Source organism: Malurus melanocephalus, unplaced genomic scaffold (assembly GCF_030028575.1).
Source record: "Malurus melanocephalus ecotype Western Australia unplaced genomic scaffold, MMel_1.1 scaffold_187, whole genome shotgun sequence".
Lineage (NCBI taxonomy): Eukaryota > Metazoa > Chordata > Aves > Passeriformes > Maluridae > Malurus > Malurus melanocephalus.
Window position 1 is genome coordinate 1,431,570 of NW_026623419.1, and position 25,451 is coordinate 1,457,020.

Consider the following 25,451-nt stretch of genomic DNA (forward strand, 5'->3'; position numbering starts at 1 on the left):
CCTGGCTGTACAGTCTTAGAATTCCTCAAGATTAACAAAACCCATTTTTCCAAAACAGAAACCCACCAGTAGTGACAAATTCTTTCTCAGAAGGAAATGGACAATAGAAAAACTCAGACGTAAGAAGTCTCTTTGTCTGTCTGTTTCTCAGAGATAAATTCTATTAGACAAACCACAAAAAGAGTAGGTCAGCAATTGCCTTTTTTTAAACTCTMCAAACCACAAAAGAAAGCTTGTTCAGAGTAGTGTGGGTTCAAGTTGTTACTAGCCTGTTGCCACAAAAGTGTTTATAGAAATACTTARGCAGTCAGTTTTGTAAAGTTCTTGTATGGTATCATTCTTACCATCACTTCACATCCTACTCTGAGGTGATTCAGTTCTTCCACGGGGATGTGGCCTATAGGGCATATTACATTGCAGAGTCATGAGTCATAGAACCTTTGCAGAACCAGCCAGGCACACTATAAATTCATCCTACCCTTCATGTGAACTGCAGAAACCTTGGAGACACCCAGAGCAGCAGTCTTTCTCCCTGCACAAAACAAGGTACTGTAATGATTTCTAGATAATATTTATTTCACTTATTCTTGGCTGATGTTGCTTTGTTGACAAATGCATAGGAAAAAATGAAGCAGGTATCTGAACTGGAAACAACTAAATCTTGGGAAAGTAGTTAACTAAGATTTCATAGGCATAGCCTAGAAGAGAAAAGTCTTAAAAATACACAGGAAGAGCAACTTATTGTTCAGAGTTCTATAATTTCTAGAGCTCACTGACTAGCATATATATCATAGCAGACTAAGAACCAGTATGTTTTCTTATGTCAGGTAATTGTTTTTATGCTCTTTAGTTCTTAGAATAATTAGGTCAGCTCCTGGTTTGCAAACTGCTAGGGTTCCYAAACTGTCTTATTTTCTAAGGCCATCCTATACCAACCAGAATAGCTCCTAGTCCCTGACTAGAACCCACAGCTAAACCTGCAAGGCAAATGAGAAATAGCAGGATTTGTGGTCTACTGAATAAGAAAGCTTGTATTGTAGAAGAACTGGAAAGTTAAGATCTGGGCTAGCGCTGTAAGACGGAGTTTCAGGACATTGTTAAGAGTCAGAAAGGTTATTCAGGATACTTAGCATGCATTTAAYTGGGGCAATGCTTGCTCAAGTATAGGAAGGAGTGTTTTGTCTTGACCTAAAGGAATAGTTTGACTGCTACTGTTACCAGAGTATCAGATCACTACAGAGATGAGCACCAAAAGGCTCTTGAACAAACTGAAGCATAAAATTTGTCATAAAAGACAGTTTCTCAGTAGTCTCTAGCCCAGGCTTTGCTGAATAACACTATCAGCTCTGAGATACTCTAAAGGACAGTGCAAAAATGTCCTGGTAAACAAATACGAAACAAAGTTGGAGTCTGGTTCATCTCTAAAAATGACAGCTAATGTCATCAGTGAGACAGGACATGCTAAACTTTTTATGATTTTATAATAGCTCATCCTCCTCTTTCTCCATACAGGTAATTTTAAAAAAATCTTTAAATCACAAAAAAAAAGTTCAAACAGTGAAGAGGAACTTCTAAACAAATAGCAAGCRTAATTCATGGTTCATTAAAAGCATCTTTTCTCCCTTTCTGTGCAGCTTCAGGACAATGGACACACTGAATGAAGCAAACACAAGTTTTGCTCTCGACTTTTTCAAACAGCAATGTCAGGAAGATGATGACAAGAATATTTTCTTCTCTCCTTGGAGTATTTCATCTTCCCTGGCTACTGTTTATTTGGGAGCCAARGGTAACACTGCAGATCAAATGGCAAAGGTGAGTGTGGGCTTTAAAAYGTAGCTGTCTGAAAGGGTTGATCTCTTGGAGTACTGTCCTCCAAGCCAGAAATTTTCAGTGATGGAGCAGAGGAAAGCCATATATGTGTAGAGTATTCAGGACTCTCCCTTATAGTTACTGTAAGTTTCATGCTTTGCTAAACATAAACCCACATCTACAAGATTAGAGAAAAACCATGCTGAGACTACAATCCTTTCTTTGGGGTATGCATTTTACAGGCAGAATTACTGACTGAAATAGTTAAGCTGCACTTGTTCAAGGCTCATGTTTTCATCAGAGGAGGGAGAGAACAGCCCCAGTGCATAGTTACCAAAAAGCTGATGCAGTTACCTAGCTCCTGTGGCAGAAGGGGAGGCTTGTGAGTTTGCATCTGCTAAGGCAGAAGTTGTGCCACCTGCTAAGGCAGTGATCTAACCCCTGATTTACAGGACAAAAGAGAGCCAGTAGGGTAAAAAAGAAAGGAGGGATCTTCTGTTAGGATAAAGGCAAAACAAAACAAAACAAAAGACACAGCTCTTCTGAAAACTGTTCCAAGGTTGGTTGCACCTCTTTGTACCCTGCGTAAGGTGAATAAGCCCAGAGAAAGTGATTTAAGGCATGAAACTGCCTGCACAATTTCCAGGCTTTCTGACACACAGTAGAGCTCCATTTAGACTTCTGCTTTGGTAGACTCCGTCTGGAGGTTATTGGCTCTTTCCGGGAATTAATTGATCATCCCAGGGCATAACTCAAAGCAGGCAGAAGCTTCTATGAAGGCCAGATACATAAGAGTTTTGCTCTGCAGCCCTCAGCTTAGTTTGCACAAGCCATTTCGTAAACAYGGGCATCAAGACCTAGCCAAAGATTTCATAATCAGTAAGGACTGGACACAAGAATAAAATTTGAGCTTGACTCTCTTCATTACCACTACCCACAGCAGACTGAGACAGCAAAATTTCTACATTTATTGCTTTTCCACTCCAGGTTGCATTTATTATTGCTTTTTCCACTCCAGGTTCTTCACTTCAATAAAGCTGAAGGAGCCAAAAATGTTACCACAACCATAAGAATGCAAGTCTATTCCAGAACAGAAGAGAGTCTATCCAATCGACGTGCATGTTTCCAGAAGGTATCTCATCCAAGCTGGAGATCAAGCTACGGGCATGGTCACATCCTCTCTTGCTTGTCTTTTCTTTCCACATTTGCATTATGTTTGCGTCCCTCAGATTTAGTGTATATGTAATTAATTGGTGTGGCATCCAGTGATACCTTCACCTACTGCAATACTTATTACATGCTTCCTTTTTTTACACAGAATTGCACAATCTAACCTCAAATTTGCAAAATTTAACATTAGATGATCAATATATCTCTCGGTCTTTTCCCTTTAGCTCCGAGGACAGATTTCTTTCTCAAACTATTACCATTCAAAAGCTAACACAGCTCTTACCTCAGAGAGCTAATCCCAAGAAAGGAGGTCCGCTTCCACACTTTTGATTGCAGCATCAAGACAACAAAACCCAGAACCTTAACTTTTCCAGGATACCTATACTTGAAATGCTTAAGAAATTAGTCTCCATTTCAGCTGAGAAGTTAACAACATAAATGTATRTGTTAGGATTTTTCAAAGTAGACCAGTTGCCTGCCATAAAACTTAGAGAAATGGGAATCATTGTATTCCGGAGATAAGACCTAGAAGTGATGGGCAGGCATCTTGTCCCAATGAATATGCAACTCAACACAGCAGAAAAATACAGTAAAGCAAATGTAATCCCTCTGAGTCAGTCAAGGCTTTTATTCTCATTGACAATTCARCCTTGATGTCAAGCTCTTCTTGCTCTTTCTCATCATCCATATTCTTAAGGGGGGTGGGTCATTTCCCTGCARTCTGCCCACAAAACCCCAACTGCTKCTAGTTCTGATGARTGGATCTGCATCCCACAGACAAATCCCAGGGTGGGAAAATTTATTTTAGGARTTATGTAAACTTCTCATTTGCACTGCATGAACAGGAGAGGGATTGTTCCTCATGAGTAACACTTGCACTAATCGTAAGAATTATGGAGTGCTATGGGCAGTACTATGGGTAGTGATATGGATTCTAACTCTTTTAATAGCTGTCCAGTTTATAGCGCCTCTTCTTTTGTAATATAGGTAACAGATCACCTGAAGACAAATACTTGGATCTGTGTGAAGGAAAACCCAGGATTTTTACACAACAGATGAATAATATTATTTTTTTTTCTCTTTCTCCAAGACAGAAATTGGCAAAGCAGATAATGTCCATCCTGGTTTTAAAGCACTCAACTTTGAAATCAACCAACCCACTAAAAATTACCTGCTTAAAAGTGTCAACCAGTTATATGGAGAAAAATCATTGCCTTTCAGTAAGGTAAGACTGTTATTCATATTATGCAGTATCGTTTAATCTTCATAATATACCTATGGCAACATAAGCCATATATACTTTTYAATATTTTTGCTACATTTGCAAATTATGTTATTATCCTTAACTTGAATATTTTCCATGAGAGTTTTCCTTAGATTTTGGACATTAAAATTTTAAAGTTTTCGGACATATCAGAATGTAATATCTGTAATATCAGACTGATTTGTAGATATAGTTAGATAAGAATGTTTAAACTGAGTATTTCCACTAAAAAATACTTAGTGCTTTTGAGAAAGCGCTGTGCTTGTGTCCATGTAATTTTTACCTCTGGCTGTAGCAGTACACTATTACTGTCAGTTAACAAACTTAAGTCTCGTGTCTCTCTTGCACTGCAGGATTACTTACTGCTAGCCAAGAGATATTACAGTGCAGAGCCACAATCAGTTGACTTTGTGGGAGCAGCAGATGAAATCAGGAGAGACATCAATTCCAGTGTTGAACAACAGACTGAAGGTAAGTGCCAGCCCCTCTTYTCCAAATCAAAAAGGAGCCATTTTGGTGTCTCCAAAGGGGACCCATGGCAGGTAAACAATTCACCTCAGAAAGGTAAATCAGACTTTTCCTGAATTATTCATCTACTGACAAGCTCTTACTAAAATAAGTGTCTTCCATCTCAGTGTAGGAGGAATATGGTTTATTCTTCTTTGTAAATCAAGATTACCCCAGTAACTACATATTTGCCAATAATCTCAAGATAGATAGGTGCTRTGGCAGCACTTACACCAAAGCTTCTGATTTGTACCCCCAGAAACTGTGCCAGCACTTACACCAAAACAGTGAAACAGCACAGATGTGTGAACATCCCTCTATTTTCTCTAGGTAAAATCCAAAATCTTCTGCCTCCTGGATCCGTAGATTCACTCACCAGGCTAGTCCTGATAAATACGCTCTACTTCAAAGGAAACTGGGCAACAAAGTTTGAAGCCAAAGCCACCAGGCAAAGGCCTTTCAGAACAAACATGGTATGGCAATATACTGCTCTCTTTCCCATGCTGCAGGTGGAAAAACCTGAAATAGATGGAGGGTGGGGAGGGAGAGGGGAGGAAATTCCATCTCCCTTTAAATCCATGTGGCATGATAGTTATTTCATTTAAAATATACATTATATTCAGTATATTTATGTCACCACACTTTCTGCTCTAAGGCTGCACACACATACCAGGCCCTGAGCCATAAGTAAATTGTCAGAAGCTGACTTCAAAGAAGCTTCCATTCTCTGAAGCCAGGAAAAACAGAGAGATGAGCAAAACATATGGGTTAATTCTTCACATTTTCACTTTTATCTATTCAACAAATCAGAATATACAGTTTCCTATAATTTGTGTCATCTGAGACAGTTCAGACARCCTGCTATGGCTCCAAGTGCCTTTCCAGAAAACCAGGGGTCCTCTGAAGATCCTGTGTTCTGTGTCCTACCCATAAGGATACAGACACATTGGRCAGCTAGTACAGTAAATACAATAAACATCTACTGTGCTACTTTAATTCAGTCCTTTTACTGTTCAGAATATAAATGCAAAATATTCAATTTGATTTGTTGCAGAATACGACTAAGCCAGTGSCCATGATGTACCTGAGGGATAAATTTAACTTAAACTACATTGAATCAGTTCAGGCTGATGTTCTTGAGCTTCCATATGTCAATAATGACCTTAGCATGTTTATCTTGCTACCGACTGACATCGCTGGCTTACAAAAGGTAAAACAACTGAGAACATAAATCATGTGAAAAAATAAGAGTGTCATTATTTACTTACTTTATGCATGTGTGAGGTAAAAGACCGGGCTGCAGGAATGTTTCCAGGAAGGAGGGTACTGATCAGGCTCAAGGTAAAGCAAATCCCAAATCTGGTCTAGTACTGTGAGCTTGAAACTCTTGGAGCTCAGACTGGATTTCTTAGTCTTGGAATCTAGCATATCTGTGGTTTCTACTATTGATCAGTCCTGGAAATAGGTAACCCAAACCCTGTAAGATTGCTCCTTTTCCGGCCAAACAAAAATGAGGACAGAAAACCAGCCCTGCTGAGATCCACTGTCCACACCAATTCAGACAGATAATTATTTCATACTGAAGTAAACCAGCAAAAATTGGGCAGTCTCTGTTATACTCCACCATATCCAGAACTAATATGTATGGACACTGCCACCTTCTGTAAAAAGCCTTATTCTGCCTTTGGATAGCAAACCCTCCAGAAATTTTCATTTATAAGATGTCAGGGGAGGATGGGTATTAGGGGGTGAGCTCTTTTCAGTAAATTCTAAAATATGGGGAAGACAGCACTGGGAACAGAAAATCAACCACACAATTGTAGCTCTACTATATTCCCTGACAGTTACTGAGAACAGTCCAAATACTGGATTGATATACCACAGAGCAACATCCTCCTTTAGTTAAAAAGATCTCCAAACTGCAGTTTCATTACTGTTTTTCTTGTACCCTTACAATCTCTTGAAAAGTTGTCCATTTAAGAAAAGAGAAGAAATAACCCTTAGGGTGCAGATTTTAAACATTCTTTGATTTTCTAATCTTCTTTTAACTAATTGCAGCTGGAAAGAGAATTGACTTTTGAAAACTTGTCKGCATGGACCAACCCAGAACTAATGGAGAAAATGAACATGGAAGTTTATCTGCCCAGATTCACGTTAGAAGAGAAATATGACCTCAAATCTACTTTGAGCAGGATGGGGATACAAGATGCCTTCACAGAAGGTCAAGCTGATTTCACAGCAATGTCAAGGACTGGTGATCTGTTTTTGTCACAAGTTTTTCACAAGTGTTACCTGGAAGTCAATGAAGAAGGCACAGAGGCAGCAGCTGCCAGCTCAGCAACACTGGCATCAAGAAGTCTTGGTGCTACTATTATTTTTCTGGCAGATCACCCTTTCCTCTTCTTTATCAGGCACAACAAGACCAAGACTATCCTCTTCTTGGGAAGGTTCTCTTCCCCCTAGAAACTCAGTTACTAAACAGGTTATTGCAACAACAATGAACTAAGTACACACCACAAAGAGCATCTCAATAGTCTGTGCACTTCTTAATTTTCCTGTACTGTTGACAAATCTCTCAATGTTAGAAGAGTATTTATTAAAAATAACCTCAAATTCATGCCTCTGGCTCATTTTCCTGGCCAAAGAACACAAAACTGCTAGCACTACATTGTGAGTACCAAACTGTGCAAAGAATTACATTGCTGTGTCTTTTCAGCACTTTCTGAACTAGAGCTTCCACAATTCAGAACAGACTGAGTTGATCTAAGCCAGTAATTTTATWTTTTTGRTACCTAAAAAGAAAAGAAAMARGAAAATCTCMTTCTTGCAGAATGCTACTGCATCTYYACTGGTTTCAGCTCATGCTAATSCYCTCAGGAGGGCTACCTCACCCACATTCTTGTCAGTTTTTTGMCAACTTTGCAGCCTGGCAGAGCTAGTAACAGAACAAACCTGCAAAATTCCCTTTGATCCTTATACCGGTGCTTTTTTTTTGCATGAAAAGGGGCTAACATGTACTTTCTAATCTCTGTCCCACAGGAATTGAAAAACATGTAACAACATATATAACATTTATAACCTTTCACCCAATACAACACTGTTTCTAGCCTAGCATTGCACTGCTTTGCTTTCAATTTGCTTTGTCACTTATTTATTGGTTTGAGGCAAGATCAAGTGGGAGAATCAAGTCTAATACTAATATAAGTAGTACTRATGCCCTAAGTGCTATCTGAAAGATGAATGTGAATCTCCCAGGTCATWCTTACTCATATAACAGCTCTTTCTCCAAGAGAATGTCCTAACAGTCATGTATGTTTGCAGGAAATGATCCTTACTTGTCTGAATTCACAACAGAGAGCAAAGGACCARGTTTCTTAAAGGACTTGCACACACCAAAAACATCTTACTAGAAACACATCTCGAAACAGCAGGACTCCCTTTTCGTGGCAGAGAAGAGACTGACTGTCACTGAATCATTTCTCTTTCCTTTCAAGTGGTCAGCTGCTTCCAGGGTCCCTTCAGGCTCTGCTTCCCAAATGGGAAGGAATATAGGAAAAGTGTCATGAAGTAAGTCCTTTATTCTGTCCCTATAGAACCCCAAGATAAATGCCTTCAGCCTGTCTCAGTAGTGAAACATGACCCAGAATACCCATGCATTCAGGTCCAATCCTGCCATGCCCTCCTTCACCTCATACAAGGACTTCATGTCCCCATGGACAAGCCTCTGAAGTACTTCCTGATGTGTCTTGGGAATAAAGGCCTGGAAGGCCAAGGAGGAACAAGACCATGCCAACATGCACACAAACTGTTTCACAGGCCTTTAAAGTCAATAGAAGTGTGAGTGACCTTTTACCTCTCCTTCAACTATTTTAAACATGATTGCAAAGACAACAGAGTTGATGTCCTGTCAGCAGTGCCAGATCATTATTGAATGGAAATGGCCACAACAGTGAGAGGTGAGTGGCACATTAGAGAACAACTTTTCCCATAATGAGCAGCAGTATACTGCAGAAGGTTGCCCAGAAAGGAATCTCCATACTTTGAAGGACTGTGTCYAACCTTATCTACTCATAGCCCTGCTCCAAGCAGGAGGTTGATCTCTGGATGCCCCTTTCAATTAATATGTTTGATTTTTTTTTCTCTCTTTTCAAGAGCTACTTTGCTTTGACATCTTCCTTTCTTATCCTGCCTGGCATCTTTACTGACAAAGGCATCTACCTTGCTCACAGCACATATCTTTGGGACTTGAGAGTCTCTGGGCTTAAGCTTTCCCACCACCTAACCATTCAGTTGACTTTTCTCCTACCCAAATTTCTGAAGGACTTGTTCATCATAGTAAAAGTAACACTTGTTTAATTTCTGGCATTTCTTCACTGCCTTGCACAACATTGATTTCTGACATCTTTTAGAATTGTTGACCGACTCTGTTCCTGTAATCAGGCTTGCAGCAAAATGCTTAGCACACAGTACAATTTCCTTCCCTTCCYTCACCTTCCTCTGCCCTCCAGAGTGTTACAGTTGTTGCCACCACTTTGTTCTTCCATCACTGTCTCTCTCCTGGGACTGACAAGCGACAACTCCTRTGCCATGTTTGCCTCCATTGTAATTTTTCTCTCTACCCTTTTTGAGCCCTGCTCCTTACTGTGCAGTAACTCAGTGTTTTGCAGTGTTTGTCTCAAATTATTCCGAGCTATGACTGCAATGATGTTTCTTCACGAACTAGTGGGGTGTCCATCCTTTACCCTCCTTCATGGCTATGCCTTTGTCTGGGTTCCTAATGATCTTGAACCTGAAGCTGGACTCAGTGTCTAACACAATCACTAAGTTTGGTGTTTCATGCTGAAGTACTACATTTGAAATACAGGAGTCACAGAGAGAAGAAACAGACCCTCAATATCTGCTTAAATCCAGAAACATTGTGTAACATTTTTACCAGTCACTTATTTTAAACAACAGAGCAGTTATCTCCACAACACCAGAAAACCTTTGGAATGGGTGACTTGCTTTGTGATCCTGTCAGTAGACTATTGTGCTGTAACAACAGAGCTGAGATTTTAATTCCATTGACCTTTTGGAATGCCTAAACTTGAAAARTGACAAGGTCAACAAAGAGGCCAGAATTATGTAAGATCTTTTGGGGATGTGGTAGAAAGTAACTTTGGGTAGGCAGAAACAACCTGGATGTAGACAAGAAGGAAAGGGAGGGGCAAGCAGTACKATGTTTCTTAATTTAAAAATTGCTTAACACACAACACAGAACCTGACTGAAGATAAGACCTAAGTCTTCTCTCTTACAGCATTAAAGGTAAGTATTTAAATAAATTTAAGTAAATTTTATGATTTTTTAAAAAGCGATCTGTGCTGCGTGTGACTGCATGGTAAATGACAATACACCAGTGTTATAATGCATTTTTCTTGCCTTGTGTTTTTCTAAATGTCAACCTTTAGAGAAAATAAATCTGTGAACCTAAGAAAAACTCCTAATTTGGGKCAGAATTATTCACAAGAAGGGAAGTTTTCTTAGGGCAGTGACTGCATTATGATTAAAAATCTTCATTTTGATAAAGGAATTCCATGCTTGAGGTGAAGGCACAGCACTGCACATTATCAAGCCAGAGATTCAGAGGAGTATTTATTAGCTAAACACAGAAATTCCCWTCCTGATGCTCTCTTGGTTGTGTTCTCCAAGGAAAGAAAATCTTTATATGGTACAGATTTGGTACTGAGAGCACACTGATTGCCAGAAAGACTGTAGTCGTTTGAAAGACAAATGCTTGATATATACCTGCAAACTWCAGAGATTGCCCCACAACTTCTGTTGCTCCACTCCATAGATRCAAATATTAATAACAACAACCACAATAATATGAACATTTCTGGTTTCTTGAGTGGTAAATTACATGAGGCAARTATTACTGGGTAGATATCTTAAAGCCTGGAGTACTCATAACCTCAAGGCAGTTTCTGGGGAAAAAAGTACTGCTGGAAACAAAATACAGAAGTGGTGGTAGGTAYACACAATGAATAAAACTCCACCAATCTACATGGAAATAACAATTTTGCTGTTCATTAAACTACTCAGAATAGGCCATGGGTCAGGAAAAGCAAATGAGCCTAAAAATTATGCCTAAWTTTTTTCACAGTATCAGCTCTCAATTCTATAGGGATCCAAAATGAAATAGTAGAAAACTCAGATATCTGTGTTGTGAACCAATGTATTAAAAATGCATATAAATTCCCCTGGGAACATTGCCTTGATAAATCATTAGTTAAGGACAAAAAGGAAAAGAAATACAGAGGTTACAAATCTGCACATCTTTGAAAATCAAAAGCAGAAAGAAACACAAAGAAAATGGTAGGTGTGTAAAAGAAGACAAAAAACTTAACAGAAATTGCTGCTTCTAACAGGTGGCAAATGGTATCTRTGTGGAAGATAAACATATAATTATGCTATTAGTTTTAGTGGGTRTAAATGGATTGTGGTGCACATGTAACATTTCTCACTAATATGTACTATTTACAAATTTTTTTAACATTCAAATAGTATAATTTTGCATATTGCCTCTTTCCAGGTTGTAAAAATGGAAGTGGTCTCAATATCAGTTGGCAAGTTTACAGTTGATCTTTTCAACAAGCTGAATGAGACCAACAAAGGAAAAAACATTTTCTTTTCCCCTTGGAGCATATCAGCTGCTCTGGCTCTGACATACCTGGGAGCAAAAGGGACTACAGCAACTGAGATGGCAGAGGTAGGTTGCTTTTATTCTGTTATTCTGAGGAGAACCATTTGGATTTTCACAAACACATTCTTGTTGCTGGAAGCAATAGCTATAGAAGGGAGTTCTGCCTTGCATCATGCAGACAGGAGCACTGTGTTGGTGGTCTGGGAGGGGGATGGTGCTACTCATTGTTATTCCATGGGATTTATGTACACTACAGCTTCAGCATCCCTTTGATTAGTCACCCAAGCAGCAGATAGCACAGTGAGTGATCACAAGGAGTGAAACATGACAACCATTTGATCCCTGTTTGACTTTAAGTCTCACAAGGTCCTTCATGCCTATTTCTTACCTTTGGAAATTCTGCTTGCAGGTCCTTCATTTCACTCAAGGAGCAAGAGCTGAATCCTCTTCTTCTGTCTCCAGASCTTCTCGAGGGAGACCAAAGAGAAGAAAATTGGTATTTATTAGAACTGAAATTCCATGATAAAGAATATCCAGAAGCAAAATGTCCAGATACAGCTTTAGGAGCCCAGTATTTATTGTCTACATCCCCCTTTAAATTACAAACCCCAACTATACTTCACAACAGGTTTAAGTGCAGTTCCTTTCACTCATTCAGACTCTGAGAAGCATGAAAGGACAAGTTATGGGAATAGTCTGGAAGGTTTGCTATATGGCAAATCCAGTCATGAACAGAGCCCTGCAAATTGCAGTGATGGTAAACTTCGAAAATTAAAAAGTAAAAAGTATAAAGAAAAAGTAAGAAATCCCTCTYCCACGTACATCACTTAGCATGTTTTGAAAGCTTCATGGAAAAATGAAATGGTTGAATGTTTGGTTTGTTTTTCCAAGGATCCTGAGAATAAGCAAGCTGCAGATATCCATTCCGGCTTCAAGAAGCTTCTGACTGCTATAAACAAACCCAGAAGCACCTACTCGCTGAGAAGTGCCAACCGCATTTACATGGAAAAAACTTTCCTGTTATTGCCTGTAAGTTAAATCTCATAGACAAGTACAAAAAAAATTTTGTTTTTAATTACTTGTAATTAATAGAACAGTTCTGAAGCTGGCCTTGAATATTGCAAATAAGAGCTTTGGACTCCAGTGATAAACTTAACTGGAAAATAGTGCTTGGTCTGCTCACAGAATTTAAGGATGCATTGCCTTTTGGCTGTATTGTAGGGATTCCTTTTCATGCGGTGTGCCTTTAGTATTGTAACCCCTAAGACAAAGARTTGTAAATCAGACATTAAAATAAGCACATCCATAGCAGATGCATGGCCTTTCTCACTTCTCCAGATAAAACTTCAAACAAAAGAAGGAAAATTTCTGTTCAGTGATTTCTTAATTGTTTACCCACAGTCCAACAGAGAACAACAACCAGAAGTCTGCAGTCCTCTAGGCCCAAGAATATATCAAATATAAGAGCTAATAACTTCCCTTTGGGACTGAAAAATAGTATATTTCTCTAGTACTATTTTCTCTAGTACTATTTTCTCTAGAAATTTTTTGCTCCCTATTTTGACATTTTGCAGACATACATACAGCTCAGTAAGAACTACTACAAAGCAGAACCAAAGAAGGTTAACTTTAAGACAGCACCAGAACAGTCTGGAAAGGAAATCAACGCTTGGGTTGAAAAACAAACTGAGGGTAAGCTGGGCTCAACTCCAACATCTTTGCTCACCCACAAAGTCAGCTTGCAATTTSCTTTGGGCAGGTGCCCTTGCTTCCCCAGGTGCTACTGCAGCAGCCAGGCCATGCCTTCTGATGTGGCCGTGGGCAGTGAGYAGAGATGTRGTGGRAGGACAGAGAAAGAGCAGCACTCTTGAGCTCCTTGAGGAGGCACTGCAGCAGTGGTCCTCAGGCACAACTGCGCCCTGGTGCTGCACCCACACACCATGGCAGAGCAGGCAGAGGGGAGAGACAGCTCTGCTTACCAGTRTGCTCCAGAGCAGGTGGGGATACCCACCTTGCTGTACCACCCTGCATTGAGCAGAGGTGCCCTCCTTCTGCCTGGTGTAACCAGCCAGTGAGGTGCTCTGCTTCTAGCTGCTCACCATGAGGCTGTGATTTTTTTAGAGGCAGGAGTAAATCCCTGTCAGTTAGCCAGGGGRACAGGTCAGCAAACAGCTTCGGAGACTGTAAAGAAATGCATTGATTTATATCAGGGGAGCATTTTAGGGGGTAGGGCACTGAGGCATGGACTTTTTACTAAGAAGCTGAACTGACAGAAAAATTGATCAAAATTTCCTCACTGTGCTGGAATGAAACCTTATTCTTCTGGTTTCAAAAGGCAAAATCAAGAACTTGCTGAATCCASAAGATCTGACAAACTCCACCAAGCTGATCCTGATAAATGCCATTTACTTCAAGGCAGAATGGGAAACAAAATTTAAGGCARAAGACACAGGGTTGCAACCCTTCCGACTGAGCAAGGTAAGTTCCTCTTGTATTCCTCTTCCTTGTAAACAACCTGATCACAACAGCTACTGCTGAATTCCTTCCATCACATAAGTCTTTTGGGTATCCTTGTGGTAACTAGAATCTGTTAAAAGCTGGTTACAGCAATATCTGTCAGTCCTCAGCTCACTCAAACATTGAGATGGTGCTCAGGTAAATGTTAGTGAGCTCCAGATAACAGCTACTTTTTTTCAAAATCACTACAGTTGTTTAAGACCTTTTTGTAAAACAGTGCTAAAAATGAGTAAATGGTAAAAGCATGATTTTGAGAGTCCAGGCTCCATGGRCAGGAACTATATGGCCTGTCATGGTTACGGTACCAGGCTTCTGCACTATGCAGCTAAGGTGGGCACAATCATTCCTGCTCAATTACAGTTTCAACAGGGTGCCCTGAGCTGATGCATGGCTGCATGAGACTAGAAGTGTTAATGGCATGTATGCGGAAGAGATGTTAATGAATTCACATTAAAAGACCAGAACTCTGTGCAACTTCCACCTGACCTTCTGCCTTCTGAATAGCATGTACACATAGTCTGCTTCCTTGAATGAAGGAATGTAGATGTTAAGGGAGGTTACATACTCCTGACAAGGTGACTGATTGCCAGGAATTTGTGTCATAATGAGGCCTTTTGCTCTCACACAAATGTTACCTTTTGCTAAGCAATCAACTGGTCACTTTTTATCACAGGCAGAGGAGACCACAACACTCATCCTCTTAAACCATGGCTGTTTTTCTGTCAATGTTGTAAGGCCAGATCCCATGCCTCCTCCATCCTCCTAACCCTTGCAGACATTTCTAACGCCCTTCTTCCTTCCTCTGTGGGCATGTTTTGGGGARAAGAGAACWATTTCTCAKTTCAGCMCYCAGCAAAAGCTTTGGGACAAACATCAAGATAAGSAATATTGTCCTGTCAAGAAACACTTTGGAGAACGGATGATAAATCACTGTTTTAAAAGCTGCTTATAGAAGTTTCCTCTACTTGTACTGCACTGAGACATCATCGTCCTTCYATTCAAGGAATGATTTCTTATTTAAATAAATACTTTTCAGAACAAGACCAAGCCTGTAAAGATGATGCACATGAGAAATACATTTCCAGTTCTCATCATGGAAACAATGAATTTCAAAATGATTGAGTTGCCATATGTGAAACGCGAACTCAGTATGTTCATCCTCCTTCCCGATGACATCAAGGACAACTCTACRGGTCTCGAACAGGTAAAAAAGCATGTTGCATCCATTTTGTATTACTGCTCAGTCATTAAAAGAATGGGCAGGCTGGCAACCATATCTCCTTCTCTGAGGACATGCTGCCATGCTGTTGTACCTCCTCCACTAGCTGAATTAATTTTAATATTAATCTAATCCCAAGAAACTTCTTCCATGCTGAGAGCCCTTAGTTTGCTRGGAACACAGYCAACACTGTGCATAACACAGTCAAYASTGTGCAGCTCTTCAACAGCCCCATGACTGACACCCAATCTTASATGATCTGTAAGGGTTAAATCTCCYTTCCTTGCACATTCAGGWGAGACATCACTGCACAARTAGTCACAGGTTCTTGCTGAGATGACACCTTCTCTTCATGGCCTGGATGTTTATTAATCATATTGTTCTCACTCTTTTCCCCCCTCCCCCCCCCACCCCACCATTTGTTTGCTCTATGAAAAAATAAGGTTTTGGTGAGACTGCATTTGCTACAATAATGAAATCTGTCACTATAGTTACTTCAATTCTAAGACTATTAAACTCTTGGAATCTATAGTATTCACTGCTTTCCTCCATTTGATCTGAGCTGAACCCTGGTGGCATAGTGCCCAGGACACAGAGTGGCAGAGAAAGACTTTGCCAGAAGCACTTTGTTTCAAAGCTAACAAGGAAATACGTGCAATAATATTAACACCTGTTTTTATAGAACTGGACCACATGCCACACAGCAATTTTCTTCACATTAGGACTGAATTAAAAGACAGGAAAGAACTGCCAAGGGGGATGGTAGATGTTGAACGCCCTCCCTGTCTTTTGCAAGGAATTTGGAAAGGGCGCTGCTCAAAACTTTGCATCATTAAGGCTCAAATATTTGTTGCAAGCCTGTCTCTGATCATCAGCAAAACTGATTTCTATTCCATGCCTTCAGCTAAATGTTAAATTTGCTATTTAAAAATGTTTAATTCATTACATTGCCATAAAATTGATTAATCCACAGTTAATTAATTGTTCTCCTCCTGCAAACATCAAATTCCTTTTCTTTCTTGAATGATAGCTGGAAAAAGAACTTACGTATGAGAAGCTGTCTGAATGGACTGATTCCAAGAAGATGACTGAAACTTTTGTGGATCTTTACCTACCTAAATTCAAAATGGAAGAGARATATGACCTCAGTGATAATCTGATCAGGATGGGAATGCGCAGTGCCTTCAGCAGCAATGCTGATTTTAGTGCAATGGCTGAGAAGGGTAATGTGTTCATCTCCAAAGTTTTTCACAAGTCTTTTGTTGCAGTTGATGAGAAGGGCACTGAGGCAGCTGCTGCTACTGCTGTCATTGTAGAACTAACAAGTGCACATGTTAGCCATCCTCTGAAATTTAAGGTTGACCATCCTTTCTGCTTCTTCATTAGACACAACAAATCCAAGAGCATCCTCTTTTTTGGTAGATTCTGCTCTCCTCTAGAATGAATTATCACTTGCTCTCATACAGCAACCAAAGTTCCCTGTTCAATGGAGAAATGTGAACTGCAGTGCTAGAATCTSAACCTTAAGCCATGTACTGAAAGTGCCTATTCTTTCCCTTCTACCCCAAGCCCCTCAAAGAAGGCAGCATCCAGAAACCATCCTGAACAACCAAAGAACACTCTTCTACTGCTCCTTTCCTAACAAGACAGCCTTAAACAGAGAAGAGAGTGCAGAATTTTGCTCCCTTGTATCAAATCTGCTCTTCAGGCTTTGTTGTCAGAGAATAAGGTAGAGTCACAAAAGCTSTCTGCACACAGGCCATCATCTAGCCCTATATGTCAAATGCTGACTTCAAGGGAAGTGCAATTCATTCTCTTGACTCTCCCAGAGAGGAAAAGAGACCCTGAAAAAAAACCAAAAAAACTTGTAGAAATCTGTATACTCTCTTTTTCTCCCTTTTCCTCACTGGGAAACATGCATTTTCACTGCAATGTTATTTCATAACCTAATTTCATTTTTGGGACTGTTGACAAAATTTAATGCAATTCCAGCATAATCTCAGAATGCCCCTTACCATCCCTTGTCTCACCACATGTATATAGACACATCAGACTCATTCTCTCCTGCTCTTTCAGCTTCCTGAAAAAGTAAGGCTGAGAGAGAAAATTGTTGAACCCTTAATATTAAATTGCTGACTTCCAGTCACATCACATTTTTCCTCATTTTTCTAAACTTTRTAGTTTAAAGTTGATGAGACTTCCAACCAGCAAAAATGCTAGGAGAACGATGAGTAACATGCCTTCTTGACATCTTTTATTGATATGTAATCTAAACCTGTTAGAGTTTGAATCTGCTTCCTCTTTTAAATTTTACTTAATTATACCTGTTTCCTGGCTAATACCTGCAAAGCTTCCTTGCCATCTGTAATATTGACCAATGCTTGATTTGTACCTTATGAGTGCATCTCACCAAAGATACTAGTGGTATTGATAGAATCATCAGTGAAATTTTGATTTTGATTGATGCTTTACTTTTGATTTYACCATGAGCTGCATTTAATAAAATTAATTAACTTGGAATTGTGTTTGCATTATTCAAGACATTGAGTTACTTGGTTCGCTTAGAGCATCCGGCAGTCTGCACAGCTGGAGCATGTTTCCATTCTTGTCATTCCAAATYAACCACCACACCATCCTAACTGACAAACTGAGAAACTCTAATACACTAGGGTCTTATTTTCCAAACCCTGTCATTCTGCATGCCATCCTAGGTGTGTTTACAAACACACCTTTCAAACACACCAGAAATAAGAAGTCTGACTAGAGGCTTTGACCTCTGACCAGTCTGACCAGAACAACACCTTTCAAATCTCCCTTTTGCCCATGTTCAACAGTGAACAAGCAACGTGAAAGAAGTGACTTCTTCCACATATCCCTTTTGCATATGTACAATAATGAACAGGCAACGCTGTACTGGCAGCAACAGCTCCCTCTGATGGCTTGGAATGGCAGCAGTTGTGCTATCCCTGTGGCCATAAGGAACAGCATCAAGTTTTGCAACCATTGCGGTAGTCCAACTACATGTCAGAAAACATTATCTAAGAAAACATGGTTTGAATGGCAGGAGGGAGATACCATAAAAGCATTTACTCTTAACAAAACTCCACCTATAATTACAATTTACTCCACCTCTCCAAAAGGTATTCTATTTGGAACTAAATCTCCCTTCAACAAAGTATATCCACACCTTCATTCCTGTACAAAGTGCTACTTCTAAAATCAATGCCCTCCATTGCCTACAAGCCACAGTTCAGGATTTAGTTGTCTCAGGACCCACTTAACACCACCCAGTTGTGTGCTATTGGCTCAGCTTTACTGAGAAGTTTGTTGTTTAGGTGTGGAAAAACACACAAGTGAAGGCTATGAAAAATAAGAAAACTAAAAACAGAACCTCTGAGGCTCTCTGAGGAACTACAGTGCAGTGACTGTCAGAGGGCAAGGGTGCAAAGGGTCAAACAGGCTCAGTTTGGTACCAAGCCACACCCATCTCAGCTTTTCTTTGAAGAGTATATATGCCAGTGTAAGAGTTGAAATACAAGTGAAAAGTGTGAAAGAARGAAAGATACACATTCATGGGGGTAACTCTCTTCAGAGCTCATCTACTGCAAGCAACACTGGAACTGCTTCATTTCTGCCTCCCTGCATTATTTTCATGGTCCCCAGCATCTAGCTCTCAGGTCAGGCTAACCCTCACAGAATCAGAAAACTGTCAGGGCAGAAGAGGCCACTTGAGATCATCTGGTTCCATCCCCTATGCAAACAGGCTAACTTAATGCAGGTTGCACAGGACCATATCCAGCTGGATTTTGAATACCTGTAAGCTACAAAAGCTCTCTAGGCAATGTGTGCCAGTTTGATCATCCTCATAAGTGACCATCTTCATCCTCTCCTATGTTCAGATTGAATTTCATGTTTTCAGTCTGTGCCCATTGCMTCTTGTCCTSTCATGGGAACCTCTGAGAAGARTCTGGTTCCTTCTCCTTCATTATAYCCCATATGGCATTAGCCAATAATAGATGCTACACAGCTGCATTTCAAGAAGCCCTGGGTTTGTTCTGTATCATCAAAATTTCTAACTTCAGGTCCATAGACTTCTCTTTGAAAAGCCACTTCAGAAAGTKCTCTGAAAACTAAAGAAAGAAGTGTACAGGAAACTGATGAAACATGCTTCAATACAAACAAGTTGTGAGCCTGGTCTGCTTGTCACTTAGTGATTCCAGGCCTGTCAAAACACAGACTGTTAACATGCTTTCAGTTTATCCTACAATGAAAGATGGGGCTTTTGTGTCCCAGTACAAATCTCAGATTCATAAAATAATCCCTGGCATCTCTGTGGTAGATAGACTTCACGAAAAGAAGAAATGGTAGACMCAGCTCACACTAACAAAACAAAGAAAATTTACAGTGTTGGTGTACTGTTAGTGTTCAAGACGAGGACATATAAACCCCCACTGCTTTCTAACTGCAATGCAAATACATCCATATTTTWAAAAGTTTTATTTTGCYATCAGAAACAGGCACAAGAAATCCCCTTTTCACATGTTATTTATAGTCCCACCTTTTAGAATTCTATTGCAACAGATGTTATACTTAGTCTCCTTTTCTTCCTGTGGAACATGACTGAATAGGATTTTTTGTGGAATAAAAATGTGTAATTTGACTTAGTCTAACACTGATTTTAAATTCTGCTGTTTATTACTAGATATAACTGCAAGAGAACTGATCTTCAATAAATGCCCAAAAGGCCTACTCAGAGTGGATCTTTTACAGAGTACAGGAATAGAWATACAGCAATAAAACAGACAGAAAGATACAACATCACTGCTGAGCCAGATRGGGATGAAAGAAGGCTTCAAAAAAGGCCAGAATTACTTTATCAGCATGCCAGAGGAAAATTACTGGTTTTATCAAAAGACTCTTTTATGACTGTCAGAGGTCAATCCACTTGAGGTCAATAGGTCAAGTGTTGTGATGCAGTGAAACCTTGTTTCTACCATTCTGTCAGCATCAATATATTATTTTCTCCCACTGTTTTCACCTGGCACAACAGAACCAAGAGCAWGTCTTCTTTGGCTAATGTTCTCCCTTCTGTAACTTCAGTGTCTCTTACCAAATAGGATCTTGCAGCAGCTGGTATATACCACAAAGAGTGTCTACACAGTTTGRGTCCTTTCTTCATTTTCCTGTTATTTTGGCCAATCTTTGTAGCTTGTAGTATCACTAACTGCTTGGGGGTTTTTCYTTTTCCTATTAATTTATCTAAAAAACAAACAATAGCAGTTTAAGATACACAGCAGACACATTACTTAAGCTCATAAGTAAATGTAACAGTGCCTAATACATTTCTGAAGTCAGAAAATAAGATGGACATTTAAGGCACAAAAATTGCATTTAAAAACAAAACATATGAAGAAAGAGAGGCACATATATTGCTCTTGAAACCTTGCATGGCACATGCAGCAGTCCGATTTTAAGTGTCCGATGCTTTTCCCATATAGGTTGACTGCATGCAGGTAATTTGTTTACGCTCCATGTGTCATTCTAGTGGGCAGAGGCCATTCCTTACTAAGCTTAAATGTAGCAGAAAAGACAGATAACGATCACAAATTAAATTTATCAATACAATTTAATCTAAATCACACAGATTAGGATCAGAATTACACTGTTTTAAAGTGAAACATTTGAGTGCATGTAACCCTTTTATATTACACCTTTGCTGATATCCAGTTTTATACATTCCCCWGTTTTTGCTCCCTACTCTTATATGACAGTTTCAGTAAGAGAAATCATTACAAACAGATTTTCMAAGCAGTTTTGCAGTTTTTGGTGGGTGATTCAAACTCCCCCACTCCACCACAGAGGAGTAATAAGCTCACTACAATACAGGGCCTGTAGGCATCTCAAGTACGTTCACTGGCTTTGCTAGGAGCAGAAGTCTTTCAAAACAACATCATCAGTTCAACTGAGCCCAGCATTCACTCTTATTTCATCACTTATTTTAGATGACTGTGTAAATACCTTCTGAACTTCCTTTGTGATCTGTTTTCTGAAACAGAAGAGCAAAAACTCAAAATCCTAGTACAAAATAAGACCTTTATGTGACCTGAGGTCTGCAAGTATTCAGATGCTTCCCCTCTCAAATTTAACCATGGGATGAATGAGATTAACAGTCTATTTCAATACTGCCTTTTAGCCACAGCTTTGAGATCAGTTTATATTAATCTCCCCACTTGCTAGAGTGTAAAGAAAGGGAGGATGTAAAATTACATCGCTGTATCCATTGGCAATGCAGTGTGGTTGAATTATTTCCAGGAATTCCTATATTTTTTGCGGGCCAAACTCCCAGGTTGTGGAGGACACCTGTGGGGGAACTGGCCTTCATGTTCCAGGGCATACACTCACTAACAGTGACCTTGAATTGAGGAGGTCTCTCTCTAAGTTCTGAAAGCAGGTGATAGAGAGAAGAATTAGGAATAAATGAGGGAAACTACACATTAAAACCAGAAGAGGATGTAGATAAGAAAAGGGAGGTGCAAATATTTCTACATTTCCAAAAGTACTCATTGCCCCACAGACCGCCACAGATCCTGACTGAAGACAGATCTTAACTCTTTTCTCTCTCAGGATTTCAGGTAATGTAAATATTCATCTCAAAATAACTAGCTTTTATYTGGAAGTCTTTAAAATRAATTTTTAATTCTTTGGAACTGAGTGGTTAAAGGATGGCACAAAAGTCATATGGGGAAGGGAGTGCTTATTTTATAGGACAAAGTGTAGCCCTTAGGAAAACCYTGAGACAAAGCACAGTGGACAGAATGTAAACCAAGGCTGGGCAAAACCTACAGAAACTTGGAGGGCAGAAATTTTGTTGATCTGTAGGAAGAGTGCCTTAATCACCAGGCTAGAGGTTGATTTAGRCCAGAGGACTAAGAACAGGCTGCAGGAGAGAATACCCTTCTACCATTCCTGGAACTGAACACGTAAGACAACATGGCTCTCCAGCACAGTGTCTTGGATGCTCAGCATTGGGTGCATTAGTTCAAGCCTCTAATTTATAACTTTCAAATAACTACTGGATCAGGCATCCAGACCTTTTCTTTGCCAGATGACCAAAGTGGGCAGTAGACCAGTGAACCTCATACAAACACACACACACTCTCTCTCAGGCCTGAGAAATACTTGATTGCTCCCCAGAAACTCTCTGGGAGCAGGAAAAGGAKATGTCAGTTTGAAACCCTTCGGGTAAAAATATTCAGCTCAGACCGGTTCCCTAGGTATGCTCTGGGAATATCAGCATCTCAAAGAGCAGCACTAAGATATCTGATTTGAAGATCCTAAAAATGCTTAAGTATGAGCTAGGTTGCATGGCATTCACCTCTGAAGCACTCCTGGGAATGTTTCAAAGCTGTTGTGGAGCCCTAGGAAGCTTGAAAGCAGAACTTCAGAACCCCAGATGCTCCTCCAATCTCTGACATTCATAGCAGCTCACTTTGAGGACTGCAGTTTTTAATTTAAGCACACAAATTACATGTGAAGGTAGATTTAAATATTCATTTGCTTAAATTTCAGCTGATGCCAACTTACACTGAGTTTACCAAATGTTTAATTAGTCATTACACTGGTAAAGACAATRGAAAGTTCTGAGTTTAACCTAACATTCACCAAAGTTTTAGATGAACCAAAAAAGTACTAATAAGATGCACAGGATTGTTCTGGATCCACATATGGAAAATCAGTTTAACCCTGTATTGTTTGCTTTGGATTTGTCGTCTAAAAACGTACTTAGGRAAAGAAGCAGAACAAGGATTGAAAACATGCAGGTTCTGATAAACCAGCAGAAAAGCAGCGAAAATTTGTTGTTGGTTAAAAGAGGAACTATTTGGAGTTATATGTAACATACAAGAATTTTCTGAAAAACAAAAATTAGCAAATCCAGCTATGGCTTCCAAATATGGGYTTACCTACACCATAGGTATAAAAAWCTGTATCACTCTAAAAGCCTTTGGGATATATGTAGTGAATCACATGCATTCACCATGCTTTTTTTTTCAGCAGAAAATAATAGCACTGGAACTTTAAACAAATTTTAAAAATCCCAAAGCAGCACAGTGAGACATTACTCTGTTTCATTCTCTCAGAATCAAAGAATAACTCTACGAAAATTAGTAAAGAGCAAATAAGTTTTGGAAAGAAGTCTAAACTCTGAAAACATTTTTAACTAAAATTGTACAAACTGGTGAAAAACAAAACTGGCAGGACACTGAAAGCGATGTCAAAGGAAGAAATAATGCAAGTTTTAGAAAGAAACTAGATGACTCAGTCTCTGTGCATATTTTACCTAGGGATGCCCTCAGACTGTATTTAAGAGGTGGAGGCAATCTCCCACTAGCAGCTTTGTATTTTTTAAAATAAGTGAAGAAGCAGTCACCACCTCTCTCTGACACTCATTTATCTCAGGTGCATCGATGGAATCTCTCTCAGTGTCAACSAACAGCTTCACTCTGGACCTTTACAAAAAGCTGAATGAAACTTCCAAAGGCCAAAACATTTTCTTTTCTCCTTGGAGTATTGCAACTGCTCTTGCCATGGTCCACCTGGGAGCAAAAGGGGACACTGCAACCCAGATAGCTGAGGTAAGATCTGAAATCAGCAGTGCACCACCTTACAGGTGGCTCCTACATAAATTTACATKTTACTCTACTTCTATAGAATAGAAAGGAACAACATGGGAGAACAGTGACCTGCCATAAGGTTGTTACAGAAAAGAGCCCCAGTCATGCTGTAAGCATTGCAGATCACTTTGTTTCCAAGATCTCCCTGCTCTGCACTACCCCTACATTTAGCTTACACTTGCAGTTCCCAGAGMACTGCAAGTGGTCTGCCAAAGAGAAGTTACTGACATTAGAGGCTACTGCTGGTCTTGCTTGGAATGCTATGTTCCATTTTAACTGCCCTCTGAACAGAAAAATTAACTGAATACAGTGCTCAAAYAGTGATGAAGAGACAACTTTATTTAAAAAATTAATATGGAGCTAAGATATGCTAGAGAGAGGAAATTTGGAAATAATATCACTGCTTTTAGACCTCAGCTGGTTCTGGCRGCAGTATATTTGCTTTCTCATACTGCATAAACAAGTTAGCAAGCTCTCCTAAACATGTGTTTGGCTGCACAGGAGCCGCACAAATCYTTGTGACATAGTTAGACCATAAAAATTATAATTCTCCCATGAATAATGGAGAYATGTGAATATTGAAAATTTCATAGAATCATASRATATGTTGATGTGGAAGGGACCGATGAGGATSATTGAGTCCAACTCCTGGCCCTGCGCAGGGCACCACAAGAGTCACAYCAYGTGCCTGAGAGAGTTGTCCAAGYGCTTCYTGAACTCYRTCAGGCTTGGTGCTGTGACCACCTCCCTGGGGARCCTGTTCCAGTCACAATATTGTTCTATTATTAAGCATTCCATGTGGCTAAAATCTATATAGTAATGATAAAGTTGCAGAGAGTTAATCAAGGTCATGTCCTCAGTAACTTCAACAGACTAACCCTCATTGGGCATGGCTGGTGAATGACCATAGAAAACTAACATACTTACAACMCTTGGGCATATATATCTCCAGCAAACAAGCTGTCTTTACGAACATTTATCATCATCATAGGTTCTTCATTTTAACCAGACTGCAAGGGAAGATTCATCTGAGACAACAAGACCTTCTCCAGCAAGACCAAAGAAAAGAAAGATGGTATTTATTACAACAAAAAAGTCTKAGATAAAAATCTCTGAGAATGGCACAGTCCAATGCAACTACTCTTTAGGCTTCTAACATCTGCTTGATTTCAGTCTATTGTCTACTGTCTCTAGTCAGTAAGAACTATTSATATTACTGCAAAACTCATGAATTCAGTCTTTCAAAAGCAGAACTGAGACACTAACACCATTTTGATTGGCTCTAATACTGTCTTACTGGGCTGTGGAAATACCAAGAAACCATTGGTATATAAATATATATGATCCATATTTTTGGACAATTCCACTTACCACCTTTAGCTTGGTTGGGTTTTTTCTGTAGTGAAAAACAACTGCATTCGCACCTGACTCCAGCCCTACCCAATAAAGTCTCTTCACCTTTCTTGTGCACGGACATATCAGGCAGATGAAATTCCCCTTGAAGGTAATGCATGTTGACTCACCCTTGCTCATCAGCTCCCCAGAGACTTGCCAGCAGGAGAAACTGCCCAAATCTTTTTCATTAAATGAACTCCCTAAGCACTGAAAAG

At 39.7% G+C, this 25,451-nt stretch overlaps 3 protein-coding genes across 4 annotated transcripts in view; all 3 read left to right on the forward strand.

Annotated features, from left to right (window-relative positions):
* The first annotated feature begins 460 nt into the window (after positions 1 to 460).
* Positions 461 to 7,415, forward strand: LOC130577642 (serpin B10-like). Its single transcript, XM_057373141.1, has 8 exons — positions 461 to 546; positions 1,635 to 1,812; positions 2,828 to 2,941; positions 4,070 to 4,204; positions 4,597 to 4,714; positions 5,081 to 5,223; positions 5,805 to 5,960; positions 6,809 to 7,415. The coding sequence occupies exons 2-8, from the start codon at positions 1,645 to 1,647 to the stop codon at positions 7,211 to 7,213; spliced, it is 1,239 nt and encodes a 412-aa protein (XP_057229124.1). The 5' UTR covers positions 461 to 546; positions 1,635 to 1,644; the 3' UTR covers positions 7,214 to 7,415.
* A 222-nt stretch (positions 7,416 to 7,637) lies between these two features.
* LOC130577643 (heterochromatin-associated protein MENT-like) lies at positions 7,638 to 17,657 on the forward strand. Of its 2 annotated transcripts, none has more exons than XM_057373142.1 (8): positions 7,638 to 8,706; positions 11,323 to 11,499; positions 11,843 to 11,929; positions 12,325 to 12,462; positions 13,008 to 13,125; positions 13,769 to 13,911; positions 14,987 to 15,154; positions 16,200 to 17,657. In XM_057373142.1, the coding sequence occupies exons 2-8, from the start codon at positions 11,332 to 11,334 to the stop codon at positions 16,611 to 16,613; spliced, it is 1,236 nt and encodes a 411-aa protein (XP_057229125.1). In that variant the 5' UTR covers positions 7,638 to 8,706; positions 11,323 to 11,331; the 3' UTR covers positions 16,614 to 17,657. The 2 variants fall into 2 exon arrangements, with proteins under 2 accessions (XP_057229125.1, XP_057229126.1); XM_057373143.1 differs by lacking the exon at positions 7,638 to 8,706 and adding an exon at positions 9,481 to 10,055.
* Positions 17,658 to 21,748: 4,091 nt separating this feature from the next.
* Positions 21,749 to 25,451, forward strand: part of LOC130577645 (heterochromatin-associated protein MENT-like) — an 11,975-nt gene continuing 8,272 nt past the window's right edge. Inside the window, exons 1-3 of the mRNA XM_057373146.1 lie at positions 21,749 to 21,801; positions 23,627 to 23,802; positions 24,833 to 24,916. Of these exons, the coding sequence (XP_057229129.1) occupies positions 23,635 to 23,802; positions 24,833 to 24,916 (252 nt within the window). The 5' untranslated portion in view covers positions 21,749 to 21,801; positions 23,627 to 23,634. The remainder of the gene's footprint in view (positions 21,802 to 23,626; positions 23,803 to 24,832; positions 24,917 to 25,451) is intronic.